We start from the raw sequence: 13,986 nt of genomic DNA, 5'->3' as shown, positions 1-13,986 counted from the left end.
GCGCCGCTACGTCTATACGCGCCCTACGAGCGCCGACTGCTGAGTGCTGTTCGCCGGCTGATGAGCGCCGTGGCCGGCGGCCGCCCAGGGTTGCCAGTGTAAACTTCACACGTCTGAAATACCATTTTACTCCTAACAGCGGAGAGAATATATATATCTACGGTACGGTACGGTATGCATACAATTTTAATTTGTTATTTGCAGAAAAGTCACCTACGAATAATAATTGCTTTCTCTTCACGGCATACCTTGTCATTTGGTTCATTTAGTATATTAACGATTGTCTTGGATATTTTTATAACATTAGTAAAGCATCTTATTTTATTTCTCCACCGTTAAATATTTGTAGATAGTAGTGTTCAGTCGCAATTATATTGAATTATATGATTCTTAATTGTTCTAAAAAACCTAAATTATGGCAGCTGCTTTTACAATAGCAACCCTGTTGCCTAACGGCCGTAGTTGTGACGCCACAACACGCCCGCACCGTGGTACCGCGCCCGCCTCAACGCCACCGCCCAAAGATTTATACATAATAATAATTCACGTAAGATATTCGTGAATTTATATTATTTGACTTGTATAAACAACGCTATTAGATGTAACTTAAATTTTATTATAATGTATAAAAAAACGTACTATGCCGAAATAGCGTAGTCGTACTAGGAATAACGACACTTGAATAAAGGAATTCTATAAAAAAAAATAATTAACGTATTTGTAATGTTTTCTTAATTAAAATTATTTATTTTTAAACTATTGTGTAATAAAGAATAAAGTAACAAAGATGTTAGTCGCGTCTGTACCCGCCCATCGTACGTATGTATATTCAGCCCTCACCCGTTTTACTGCTTTTAATTGCTAACCATCTCTGACGATTCAGGTCATCTTCCTTGCGTTAAATTCCTTCCCTAACGAAAAATTCATAATTTGAATATTCAATATGGCCTCGCTGTTTCAATTTGTCTGAAGATTATAATGTAGACTGTTAGCATAAAATTTTTCCTGTTTCTTAAATTCAAAGAGTAATTGTTTTAATGACGTTGACTCTATGTTAGTGTTTATACTCGTATTAAGTTAAGCTCTAAGGTATATGTTATTTCTAACATTGAGTGAGAAAACAAGAAAAATTAAAAACTAAAAAATATTTTGCGCTTCATCCATTTAAGACTTGAGCCCCAGATTTCTGATTGTTTCGTGATTATTCGTTTTTTCTAATGACCACGGTAGTCAGCCCTTCACCGTACGAGTGTTGAATACACACAAACAGAAACACCATTGGTGTACAGCCGAGGCTAGAAAAATATCTAATTATAGTAGGTCTAAGTTACGAAGTTTGCAATGTCAGCCCAACCACGCCCTGCTCCTGGGGCTGTTGTCATGATACAACATGACAACATCCAAACCAGTCAAGTTTGGATTATCTCTTGCATAAATGGCCATTCTGAATAGAGATCCCACTGTGGCTAAGTGAACCTTGTAAATTTTATTGTACCATAAATAAACTTAAATTGCATCTATCTAAATCAAAAGCCGTAAATTTGATTTCCTGCGCCTGTCGCATTGCGATGACTGTTGACTATTTAAAGCAATGTCACAATAATTTTCCGTAATCGAAGCATAGAAAGCTATTATGCGGTCGTTAAAACCTAGACGAAAGGAATTCTTGCCACCACATTGCATGATCAAGCACCCCTCTCCACCCACTTGATGTACTCGCAAATGGAAAACTAACAAGAAGTAAAAAAAAAACATTATACTTTATATTAACTATTACGGTTTTGTAGTTTTTATTACCAGACACGTTGATTGATTTGTTATCTTTCTGTATGGCTTATGTACCTCGAAAGTTAGAAATAGGAAAAAATACCTGCCTCAACCGTAGTACGTAACTACTTTGTTAGTAATAATGGGTAAGTAGAACACTGGCCTTTTATATTTTTATAAAAGTAATTTTCCCTATTAAACTTTGCATACTGTTAAAAATGTGTATATACCCTGATTGGTATTGAGAGCGAATCGATATTGGTTATTGAAAATCGTTTGTAGTGTCAGCCTATTAGTACAGGCCGGATAGATAACAGGGCACGAGCGCACGAGCCTCTTGTAATGAGTGCCGTAAACGCCATAGCTCATTAAATGTAGTGGTTTGAAAGTATTACATCGTCGCTGTATTTTAATACATGTGACTGAAATTATCTGCAGATAACATACCTTTTATTGAATACGAAGATTAATTTTTGTTTTAACAATTCTTATACTTATACGGCCGCTTTCTATAATCAATTACAATCCAATTTTTACTACCTACTAGATATTTTAATCCATTTCTCATAAGCAACTTACAGAAAACTTCGGCTAATTAAAAAAAAAATTGTGTAGCTATAGAAAAATTTTGGCATATAAACAATCAACCGTTTTTTTGTTCGTGTCATTGTGCATTTTGAAAAGCCCTAGGAGTTAAATATTACTCCTACTATTATAAAAGTTAAGCAGCAAAAACCTTTCACTGATCAATACCTACTTAAAATAAAGCAAAATGGGGTAGTCTATGTTATAGAAATAAATTCTGTATTGCAAGATGTGGCATTATGAATTAATAAATGTTTGGCACATTATTCGAATGAGCTGTCGCGAAAACGCTTTTGATGTTTTTGGAGCAATTTAAAATGTATTTACAGTTTGACTGACGAATTTCTTATACTTCAGTGACCTTTATAAATTATTGTAACAAAATCTTTTAAGTCTTAGCAAAATACTAAAAACTACACGACCAAAGAATAAGTGGTCGGTAATAAAGACAAGACTTTTAATTCAATAAAATAAAAACCTATTAACAAGTGCGCCCTCCTTTTGGGAGAATCTCGGCTAAAATTCTTCTGGGTTTGCTTTCCACGATGTTTTTAAAAAGATTTAGCTCTTTTTAGCTCCCTGATGTTTTGTGGAGCAGGTTGCAGTGATCTTACTCTGTTTGGAACATCCCAGACACTCTCAATTGGATTGAGGTCAGGACTTCGAGCTGACCAATCTAAACGACGGATCCCAATTTCTTGCATGTATGGATCTCAACTTGCCAGGACGGTGCTGGAGAAAATTGTAATTTGCATAATGTTGCCCTAGTTTTCAGGAAGCTGAAACATTTTTTCAAAATTTAGTCAGTTTCAGAGCACTCTAGAACGCCGTACGACAAGGACGGAGCAATATGCGAAAGAGACAAAGAGTACGGACGTTCTAGAATTGGCTAATCGCTACTCAGTAGCAGTAGTATCCCGCCTAGAGAGTTCTCGAATATTGTTTAAGATTATTCAAGAGATAAACACCGAAGCGATAAAGTGCGAATAAAGGGAATTGATCAAGTACTGTGTGAATTGTGCTTAATTAAAGTAATTAGTGAGTGTTTTTGTGTCTTATAAGTGCATTTCTGTGATTAATTTTTGTTCATAAATTCCTCATTGATTATCAAGAAATAAACCCTTGAATAAATCTACGGTATTTGCTATCCGATCCCCTAGCTCGTAACAATATTATAGTTCTAATTCTTGGCGGAAAAAAGTAGGTCCAAGTTTTCTTCAAGTATATGTAAATAGAAATAAATACTTTTATTTATAAATAACAGTATAAATAGACAAAATATGTAGAAATATATAATAAAAATGGAAGGACACGAGGGGGGTGTGGTTAACCCGCCCATATCGTAAAAGAGATCAAGGTGGCGGCTCGAAGATCTCCAGGATGTTTCTGATATTGGTGGCGGGGGTGGTGAGAAAGACTTATTATAAAAGATTATGCCCAGAAAATTCAAATAATACGGAATTTAAGATTTTCATTGAAAGCAAAAACTTTCAAGACAGACTGGGAAAAAAATCTCTAAGGTCATGAGGGGCAAGGAGGACTACTAAGAGTAAGTTCCCAAGTAAAAACACAGAGAGCGTCTGCTCTGCGCACGTGTGAAAAAAACAGTTGGTTACTACAAAACCACGAGTTCGCTGAGAATTGTTATAGCGTTATGGTGTCAAAAACTTTTGTGATAGGCTGTCAGTGTTGGTGAGTGTAGTTTGAACCCTATAATTTGAGTAATTGTATATAATCTTGTATAAACTCTACTAATTATATTTAAATGGATTCGAAACATAACCTACAAATTCATAAGTGGGGGAAGGGAAACTACCATGGCCAGGGAAAGAGGAACATAAGTTTCCCTTTCCCGATGACAGAGTTTATAAACCTTTTGAGACACACTTTTGAACCTTTACAGAAACATGCAAAATGCCTAGAAATTATATACGAAAAACTGACAATGCCTCTTACCCGTTGGAAAAATTATTAGAGGCCGTAAGAGCCGTGGCTTACCCAAATATCTTGGGAGGAGTGTACAATACGTGTATTGTTATTTAAATTTGAGCCGATACTACTAAGAATATTTTGTTGTGTAAGTATATCAAAAATTACCTCGCAAAACTAAATATAATAATTAGCAATATTTGCACTTTCTGTAATTCAATTCAAAATGATAATTATCCGCAGTCATAATGATAATGATATTAATTTATCCCTAATGGGAAAGGCAACCGCAGTCATAAACCGTATTTTCTTCAAATGTCACAACCAAATTTCATTATCCATAGACTATATAGTATTAGCAAATGAAATAATGGAAGTTATAGTCTATATCTTGCGCCACCATCTCTGTGATTTGCTCAAAAACAAAAAGTATTATCTTGCAATATATAAATACATTATTAATACCGTGGGGATGATATAATAAGTGAAACACTTACACATAAACACTGAATAACAATTAACAAGTAAAATTGCAAAATTAGTGCCCGAACCATAAGACCTGGCTTAAAAATCTCGTTACCAGGCCATAAAATCTATCTATAAAATATATATAAATTAAAAAAAAAAAGTTGTTCAAACTACAGTTCTCAATCGTTCTGTTTTCCGATGAAACAATTTCTAGTATTTCAAGATTAATAATAATCATAATTAATTCGTTTGATTGACTGTTAACTACGGAGGAAATTAAAATGAATAAAAACTGAAATATGATACTTTATTATACAGATTGATTTGTAATATCACACAGCTGATGACGATTTCATAAAATTTTCATGAGATAAACAAAGTCAAAATTCCATTATGGACCAAAATAATAGAAGAAGAACTGATTTAGAAGTAGCAAGTTTTGATAGTGGTGAACCGGGATTTGATAGAGCACGCATGAGAAGACAATCAGGAGGCTTTGTTGACTTAGGAAATGAATCACAATACGGAACTGGTGGACACCAAGCTTCAGGAGCTAACGAGATATTTGCTGACGTTCAGGTGCTATAGTAGCTGAGTAACGATTTTAACAATTTATATAAGCTTTTACTCATTATATATCTAATTTTACAGGGTGATGTGCCATGGTGGAAGTCCAACTTTTTTATTTCTCAGCCAGTTCTGTTTGGAACATGGGATGGAGTATTTACTTCATGTCTTATAAACATATTTGGTGTTATTGTATTTTTGAGATCTGGTTGGATGGTGGGACAGGCAGGCTTAGTTAATGCTGTCTTAATAGTAGTTTTTACAGGTACAGTGTATTATTACATCACTATTATCATAACACAATCTTTAAAAATCTTCTTAATTATGTTTTTTTAACATTTGAGATCTAATATATAAAATCTGATACCTCAACATAAGTCAACAAATAATATCTGCTAAGTAACTCATACATTATTAATAATTAGGTTGCCTATCTGTCATGTTTATGTTGTTAAACAATAAAATGTCATATTAAATAACATTGATCAATTTATTATTTATGGCACTTGTCACATATTATTAAATATAGTCCCTAGCCTATGTCTGTCGGTATAAATACAATAAACTTAAAATCTATAAAATATCCCAACTTGTTGGTGTGCAAGAGCATAAATTATTACCCCTACCCAATAAGAAACCTCCTATAGGAAGCCCCAAAACATTTTAAACAGATCTGTATAATCAAATCAATTTAACTAATAACAAATTAATGTGCTTGCTAAAATGGCCCAAGTTGAGCTATCAAGGTCCTTCAGGCCAACAGCGACATTACGTTAAATAATAACTATGAAATGGATTTTCATGGATCTCACACTATTTTAAAACATCTAGTGGTATTCCTGTGGAAAGTTTGGTAATATATTATTAAATATTAAGTTCTCATGGTTTTATGTAAAATCTTGCCAATATAAACAAAATGCACCTGGGAAACTGAGTAGAAGTTACTTTATGTTATTTATTTTCATTATGTAATGGATGGTATATATTTCTTACTTAGGATTTTCGAATATTTAATAATTAAATTGATAATATGTAACTTATCTTATTTTTAAACATTTTCAGTATTTGTTGCATTGATCTCAGTTCTATCTGCTGTTGGGATTTGTGAAAGATGTAGAATTGAAAGTGGTGGAGTGTACTTTTTACTAGCCCATACTCTTGGCTCTAGAATGGGTGGAGCATTGGGAATGGTTTACTGTTTTGGACAAGTATGTTTCTTTATAGTATTTCTAACAAGAAGTTGCTCTATATTTAATAATGATATTGAATTTAATTTTTAGGCTGTTGGATGTGCATTAAATGTGTTTGGATTCGGTGAATCTATGGCTAGTCTTGTTGGCACAGATAATACATGGGCGGCTCGAGGATTTGCAGTTTCAGCTGTGCTCCTATTAGGCACTATAAATATTGCTGGAGTGAAGTGGGTCATAAAGCTTCAATTTGTCCTACTTCTTATAATATTAGTTGCTGCGCTTGACTTTTTCGTTGGGTCGTTTACAACAGTACCAGGTATGTTGATTTAATTAAATGGTTACGAATTTCACTAATATATAAGATTCATAAATTGTTTTTCTTTTAGATGTGGAGTTTAAAGGTTGGCTTGGGGGTACTATAGGGAATAATACTTGGGCAGATTATCAAGATGGTTATACATGGTTTAAATGTTTTGGTGTATTTTTCCCTACTATAACTGGTATTTTAGCAGGAATAAATATGAGTGGTGATTTAAGGAATCCATCTCTTAATATTCCTAATGGTTCTCTTGCTGCTATAAGTACAGGGTATGTATTAACACTAAAAAAAATTTATATCATAGATTACATACCTTTTGAATTATGAGATGGTGTGTTGTATTATAGCTATCATTTGTAATAAGTATTTAATTATTATTGTTGTGTGCCACAAAAAGGGTTATCATAGAGTGACAATTGTATTGAAAGCTATTTATTTTATTTTACACTTTGAAGCTTTTTCTTTTCTAATGAAGATATAAAACATATTTCAGGACATTTTTATACCTTATGTTTGTGATAACGTTAGCAGCAACTGTAACAAGGGAGGCATTGCTAACAAACTTTTCAATAACAACTGACATGTCAGCTGTAAAAATACTGTTACTGGCGGGATTATATGTCAGCTCCATGAGTTCTTGTTTAGGAGCCATGTATGGAACTCCTAGAGTTCTGCAAAGTATAAGCAATGAAAAAGTTATTCCTGGATTGGAGGTCTTAGGCCATGGGGTATGTTTGTAAAAAAATAATATGTTATGCATGTATTGTGTACATTTTCATTAAAAATCAGCAAGGAATTTTATACATAATTAACTACAAATTTTAGTTTTTTTGCACAGATACATTCTATACTGATAGGATGAATAATGCTAATATATACCAATCATTTGTATGACACTTTTAATTTTTATCCATATTTTGATTTTATCATTCCATTAATACCACTTACAGAGAGGACCCAACAAAGTGCCTATTTACTCCATGATTGTTGTAGCAGTAGTGACGGTAACATTCATCATCATAGGGGACATCAACAAACTTGCACCAATTGTAACCATGCCCTTTCTGATCACATATGCTAGCATTGATTATTCTTATTTTGCCCTTGCTCAAACATTTGATTTGCAACATCGACGTGAAATGAGGTATGGTTTGTTAATTTCTTCCATAAGTCATTATTCAGTGACTCATATTGTTTGTTGTTAAGCCCCTAAAGAAAGTTAAATTTGTCTTAGATTCCTTGTTTCAAATTTGTTATTTTTTTCATAGCAGAGATTTTTTAAATTATTATTCTATAGATTTCAGGGACACTCGCAGCGAGACCCACAAGTGTACGGTGCAACTGGAAGTGACCTAGATTTATTGTTTCCTGAGAGAATCCGACATAAAACTGTTGGGGTAAGTTTGTTTAAATAGCTAAAAGAAAATTCTTGTATTGTGTATGATTTTATTATTTAAAATGTATATTTCAGGACTTCACACCCTCGCCGACTGATTCGGCGATCATGAATGGTCGTACAGCAAATGGAGAGGTTCGGCCTTCAATAAATGTACATTCTAAAAATAAAAATTGGTATTCTCATTTATGTAACAGATGGCTTTCACTTGCTGGTGTAAGTATATAGAAAAGTTATGACTAAACTATTATAATTGCAGTGAATAAAATTTTACACTGCTCTAGCCTATAAGTTTTAATATAAATTTTCGTTCTTGATCTTTTGCATTGCCTCTTCAATTACTGATGATCGACAGTCAGTCTCCGAAATCTCTCCTTGTTCATTGTCAATCTAAACAGTTGTTCTGACTTGACTTGACACTGATTTGACTCCCATCCAATCTCTGTTTACGGTGGATTTGGCCTATATATGAAACAGTAGAGGTATACTTGTTGGTATGGACAAGTATTAATATCATTATCATTTTTAGGTGGCAATTAAGCTTCTACTCATGTTCTTAGTTCATTGGATGTATGCAATTGGCTGCTTGCTTATTTTGTGGCTGTTATGGTTATATATTGGAGCAGCCAATCCTGCCGTAAAGCCAGGCCGAGCATCGGAATTTCGGTTCTTTCATTGGTTGAAAATATCCTTCTTACAAGCAATTGGGTAAATATAGAACATAATAAGTATTTTCATTCGAAATGATAATTAAGTCATTCATTTTGAACAGTAAAATTAATTAATTTAATTACCTTAATGAATATGGTTTAATGACTATTGAACTTCTATTGTATTCGAGCTTAACTTAAATCTAATTGTTTAATTATATTCCATTAAAAATATAATCATGTTTAATTATGAATTATATCTCCAAGACTGTTAATAAAATAAATCACCTAAAAGATAATTTATTTGCAGACTGATCAAACTAAAAATGAATATAAAGTACTGTAACATTACCTTATTTGCAAGCTTTTGAGTTTTGTTATTTATAATTTTCAGAAAGCGACCGTTAGAATATGAACAATTAGTGGTAACGCCAGTCCATGCCGATGTTTCAATGGAACAGGAAAGACTGAACGATGACAATGAAGACTTCGCTTCTCGCAGACGCTACCATCAATCTACTGCCCTACAAACGCACCTTGTCAGTGTCGATAGCTAATTTATTATTTGCGATATTGTTGACTGAAAACATAAATCAAAATAACTGTCACATCATTTTTTTTATTCTTTAAATATAACATTCTAACATTGATTCGAAATACGTAGAGCGATTGTTATGTAAAAAGCAAGATTTTGCGCACTTAAAGTACTAAATCTATTAAAATTGGAAATGCGAAATGCTACAACGAAAAAATATAGCGCAAACTTATCTCTAATCTAAATCAATCTTATTACTATTTAAAATAAAATATGCGGGCAGTTTACTGTTACCAGAACATATTGTGGTAATGAGAGAGATTTGGTTTGTATCTATGGTCCATATTAAGGAAATGTAATGGCTAAACTAAACTTTGATACAACTTATATCTAATAAGATCAATCAATCTATAGAATCATACTCTTTGTTAAGTAATTTGAGGAAACAATTACTAAGTTATTAAAACTTTACTTCCTTTCCTAAGAACGACGACCAACCAATGCAATATTAGATGCAAAAATTTGATATTGAGCAATGGTAAAGCTTTGATAACCTGTGCTTGTGATAATATGAACTAAACATTGTGGCCACTTTTTAAAATAAATATTTGAAGCTGTATCATAAAAACAATGATTTAATCAACTTTGTTATATGGTAGATTTATATTTTTGTAAAAATTAGTATTATTATTTATTCTTAACTGTAATAGACAATTGTTTTTTACTAGAGGTCTTTGTATCAGTCACATAGTAAGAAATAGGCAAAAATACTATCCTATAAGCAAGATATTATTGCAATAATAGTTTTTTTCACATTCATAACTTTTTCAGCCTTTTAGAAATAGTTTCTTCTAATACTTTTGAAACCCTAGGATGATAAGACCCTCAACAGAGTATAATAGTTATTTATGCCTTTTAAAGATTGTATAAATTATATGTACTTTATCTATTTAATATAATTATTTTTAAAATGTGTTACATTTAAATTTGGCAATTAGCAATGAAATATTGTGTATATATTTTTTTTAAAGATGTGAATAATATATGTATACCCAACATACTTAAGTATTATGGATGATTAAAAATATACCGTACGTGACAATAGTATCATATTTTTAACCATTTTAGATATATTTATAAGGCTAATTAATGTTAATTGTAACTCAATATAATATTTTAAAGATTTTTATAAGAAGACTTTTATTTAAAGATGAAAGAAATTTTTAAAAAAAGCATATTTAAACTGTCTACTAAAACAACTGAAATGTGATATTTTTATTGTTAGTTTACGCTAATTGTACGCTTAATATTAAGTTTTAATCTTACAAGTAAAATTTACAAAAGCATTTAAAAAATATGTGCGTCTCGGAACGCCCACAGAAGTGATAACTTAAACTAATCTAAGTTGAACTATTTAATATTGAAATTGTTTAACTTGAGAAAAGCTTAGGTTATTTATAAATCAAATCCTTTATTGATTAAAAATATTGTATCATAACTAAAAAACGGTGATATATGCTTACCGTCAACAGTAAATGTCGTATGACGTCACACTTGTATGCAAGTGATTTGAATTAGAAACATGAATTCGTTCAAGTTGCAGCTTGCATACGAATTTTTAGTAAGGTAATCCTGCACACTTTCCTCTATTTATAGACGAGTGCATGCGCTTGTGCCCTTAACTTTCGTGCAAATGAGCTGACTTGAGTGTTTTGTCGACAAGTTTGAATATTACTAATTGCATGTGTAGGAATGGGCTCGGACATCAGAAGTATAACACGAGACACAGTAATCAATTAAAGTGGGTAGATTATTTTACAAATTACGTAAGAAATATTTTCTAAAACATTATATCATTATTATACTATATTAAACCATTAATATAGTGCACACTGACTAGCAGTGAGGGAGAGAGGTGACAGTCGGTTAAGACCGTGCACCTCGACGCATACAGAGAAAATGCGAACTGAATACAAACTGGCGTCGTAACGAAGCGGTTCCCTCCCATAAGAAGTTATCACTTCAAAAATAGAGCCAATATTTTGAATTCAAATAATTAAGAGCAGTTTGCTATGATCAAAATTTAATTTTATCAATTTCAGTTCACATTAGTAATGTTTTGTGGCATTATATCCGTAATAAAACATTTACGTCAGACTATTGCTATCTTTTCCAGAAAATGCACCATCGAATAATATGTTCAACAGGCATTAATGTTTCAACGGTATTAGTTTACCTAATCTGTGATATTAAATGATTACTTTTGACAGTTGACGTTTATTTTTGAATGGCGTATTGGGTATTTGTCTTTTGTCATCCCTAGTATAATTATAATCGATACTCATTACCATTTAACTGTGTTCATTAATAAATAAGCATTACTGTCGCAGGGGTTATCTTAGTAACGCATTCATTTTCTAGTATATTAGATGTTTGTCTTGGTTTTGTTGTGTTAATTTGGCAACGTTGCATTTCAAAGTATAAATTTGTCTATTCTCTCACTAATTCAATTAATGTGAAAAACAGTGTTTATTTTGTCAACAAGCAATTTGTTGAAATCATTCAATTCTTAGAATTAGATTTAGATTTAAATACAATGTTTTCAAACTATTTACTGTAAATATTTAATAAAAAAAGCAGTAAGTTTGTAAGAATTCCAATTTTTCAATATGGCAGATGATTTACGAAATTACAAACTGCAGTTGCAACAGGTAAGATAGTGTTGATAATTATGATATTAGGATTTTGTGACACAATTAAATGTTATTTTCCACAATATTTTAGGTTGAAGCTGCTTTATTGACTGACCCACAAAATGAGGAACTTTTGAAACTTAAAACAGATTTGGAAGAAGTAATTGAGTTAACACAAGATCTGATAAAAACTCAAGAGGGTGAATCCAAAATTCATAGTTCTAGTAATGATGATGATGTTACAGCTTCCCTGCTGGCTGCTGAGAATGCTGCTATTCCTGGGAGGTCAATATCTATGTGGCATGTCGGAGAAAAATGTCTTGCAAAGTGGAAAACAGATGGAATGTTTGTATATTTTTGTATTTTGTTTGTTTTTATTATCATATTAATTTAATGTTTGTATCTTCAATCTTTAAAATAGAATTTTTAGAGACCCCATAATTATAATTTTCCAATGATTGTTAATTTTATGTTCCTGATGAGCTTTTAGTAAATATGTTATATATATTTTTTAGGTTTTATGAAGCTTCTATTGAGGAAGTTAATGCAAGCAGTTTGAAAGTGAAATTTGATGGTTACACAACACTAGAACCTGTTTCTTTAAATGATGTGAAGTCTATTGGGTCTGGAACTAAGAGACCTTCTAGTGGCGATGAAGGAAAGTAAGTAAATTCAAATAAAAAGAAATTGAAAGTGTGTATCTCTTATTAATTCTGTATAAGATTATAATTGTAAGATACAGACATGGTTTGTAGAAAGATATTTGTTAAGTGTATAGATAGTTTCTAAGAATAAAAAAAATGCTATGACCCAACTAATGGAAATATTCTGATACAGAACTGAAATATTTGATTAATGCAATTATATAATTAAAAAATAACTTTTAATATTTATTTTCAGACCTACTAAAGGTTATAATAGAGAATATTTAAAAAAGAAGAAGCAGAAGAAACAGCAAAGGTTTAAGCAAATAGAGGAAGAAAGAGAAAGTGAAAAAAATAAATGGCTTAATTTCCATACCAAGGCATCTAAAAAACCTGGAATTAGGTCCAAGAGTATATTTGCATCACCAGATAATTTAGAAGGCAGAGTTGGAATTGGGACTTGTGGTATTTCAGGCAGACCAATGACAGAATATACACCTGGTGAGAAGTGGAAAAAAGGAAGTGGATAAAATCAATAAATAGTTTACAATTAATTAGGCTATATGTATACTTATATCACTAATAAAAGTACTACTTATTTTATAAAAATATTTGTTTTACTGACCACCATCATCTAAAAAAATTATGCCCATATTTCTCTTATGAGAAATATATATATATATATTGATGTAGTTTGCAAGAGACTATCACTTTACCTGTATTATTAGTTCCACAATGTGTATCAAATGTTTTATTTCAGAACACCTATTCCTTATTAAATTTCGTGTTAAAATAACTTTGGAATAATTGAAAGTAAAATTATTTGCTTTTCTTAAGTAGTCTCACAATTTTTGATTTAGAACTGCCTTTATTGCATTATTAAGGAACTTGCAACCATAGAAAATAAATTGGTGCAGCACATAAAATATTTTGTCAGAGAAAGGAATTATAACAACACCTCTCTTTAAATATATTTATTATTCATTACTTCTTATGTACTTGTATTAAGTGTGTCCTGGAAATTTTCGAGTAGAGTAAAAGACTACTACGGTATCCATTTTCAAAAGTGGATATACTGTTAGAACACCTTATTTCATAAGGTTTATTACGCCTGATATACTTTTACAAAATGTTTTTATAAAACTTTGCTATAAAAGGCTATACACTTAATTTCATTAGGGTAGATTATAATTAAAGCTTCGTGGCTATATGGTTTAGAAATAAGTCTGTGCCACCACAT

General features: G+C 31.7%; 2 protein-coding genes across 2 annotated transcripts; both read left to right on the top strand.

Annotated features, from left to right (window-relative positions):
- The first annotated feature begins 4,904 nt into the window (after nucleotides 1-4,904).
- Nucleotides 4,905-10,486, top strand: LOC123716351 (solute carrier family 12 member 8). The gene is made up of 11 exons (XM_045672047.1): nucleotides 4,905-5,328; nucleotides 5,401-5,581; nucleotides 6,379-6,524; nucleotides 6,597-6,825; nucleotides 6,896-7,097; nucleotides 7,322-7,556; nucleotides 7,779-7,972; nucleotides 8,126-8,225; nucleotides 8,300-8,440; nucleotides 8,754-8,932; nucleotides 9,269-10,486. Exons 1-11 carry the CDS (start codon nucleotides 5,143-5,145, stop codon nucleotides 9,429-9,431), a joined length of 1,956 nt encoding a protein of 651 aa, XP_045528003.1. The 5' UTR covers nucleotides 4,905-5,142; the 3' UTR covers nucleotides 9,432-10,486.
- Nucleotides 10,487-11,718: 1,232 nt separating this feature from the next.
- Nucleotides 11,719-13,349, top strand: LOC123716145 (survival of motor neuron-related-splicing factor 30). The gene is made up of 4 exons (XM_045671724.1): nucleotides 11,719-12,120; nucleotides 12,194-12,447; nucleotides 12,618-12,764; nucleotides 13,003-13,349. The coding sequence occupies exons 1-4, from the start codon at nucleotides 12,079-12,081 to the stop codon at nucleotides 13,274-13,276; spliced, it is 717 nt and encodes a 238-aa protein (XP_045527680.1). The 5' UTR covers nucleotides 11,719-12,078; the 3' UTR covers nucleotides 13,277-13,349.
- Nucleotides 13,350-13,986: the final 637 nt, after the last annotated feature.

This window comes from Pieris brassicae, chromosome 11 (genome assembly GCF_905147105.1).
Source record: "Pieris brassicae chromosome 11, ilPieBrab1.1, whole genome shotgun sequence".
Lineage (NCBI taxonomy): Eukaryota > Metazoa > Arthropoda > Insecta > Lepidoptera > Pieridae > Pieris > Pieris brassicae.
Note: the sequence above shows the minus strand (reverse complement) of the source record. Positions and strands in the feature narration are given on the sequence as shown.

What these genes read in the sequence shown, in the direction of transcription:
- LOC123716351 (XM_045672047.1), top strand. Translation starts at nt 5,143, where the DNA reads ATGGACCAAAATAATAGAAGAAGAACTGATTTAGAAGTAGCAAGTTTT. An exon ending in AGATATTTGCTGACGTTCAG is followed by an intron (nt 5,329 to 5,400) that starts GTGCTATAGTAG and finishes CTAATTTTACAG; the next exon opens with GGTGATGTGCCATGGTGGAA. An exon ending in CAACATCGACGTGAAATGAG is followed by an intron (nt 7,973 to 8,125) that starts GTATGGTTTGTT and finishes ATTATTCTATAG; the next exon opens with ATTTCAGGGACACTCGCAGC.
- LOC123716145 (XM_045671724.1), top strand. Translation starts at nt 12,079, where the DNA reads ATGGCAGATGATTTACGAAATTACAAACTGCAGTTGCAACAG. An exon ending in ACAAACTGCAGTTGCAACAG is followed by an intron (nt 12,121 to 12,193) that starts GTAAGATAGTGT and finishes ACAATATTTTAG; the next exon opens with GTTGAAGCTGCTTTATTGAC. An exon ending in AAGTGGAAAACAGATGGAAT is followed by an intron (nt 12,448 to 12,617) that starts GTTTGTATATTT and finishes TATATTTTTTAG; the next exon opens with GTTTTATGAAGCTTCTATTG.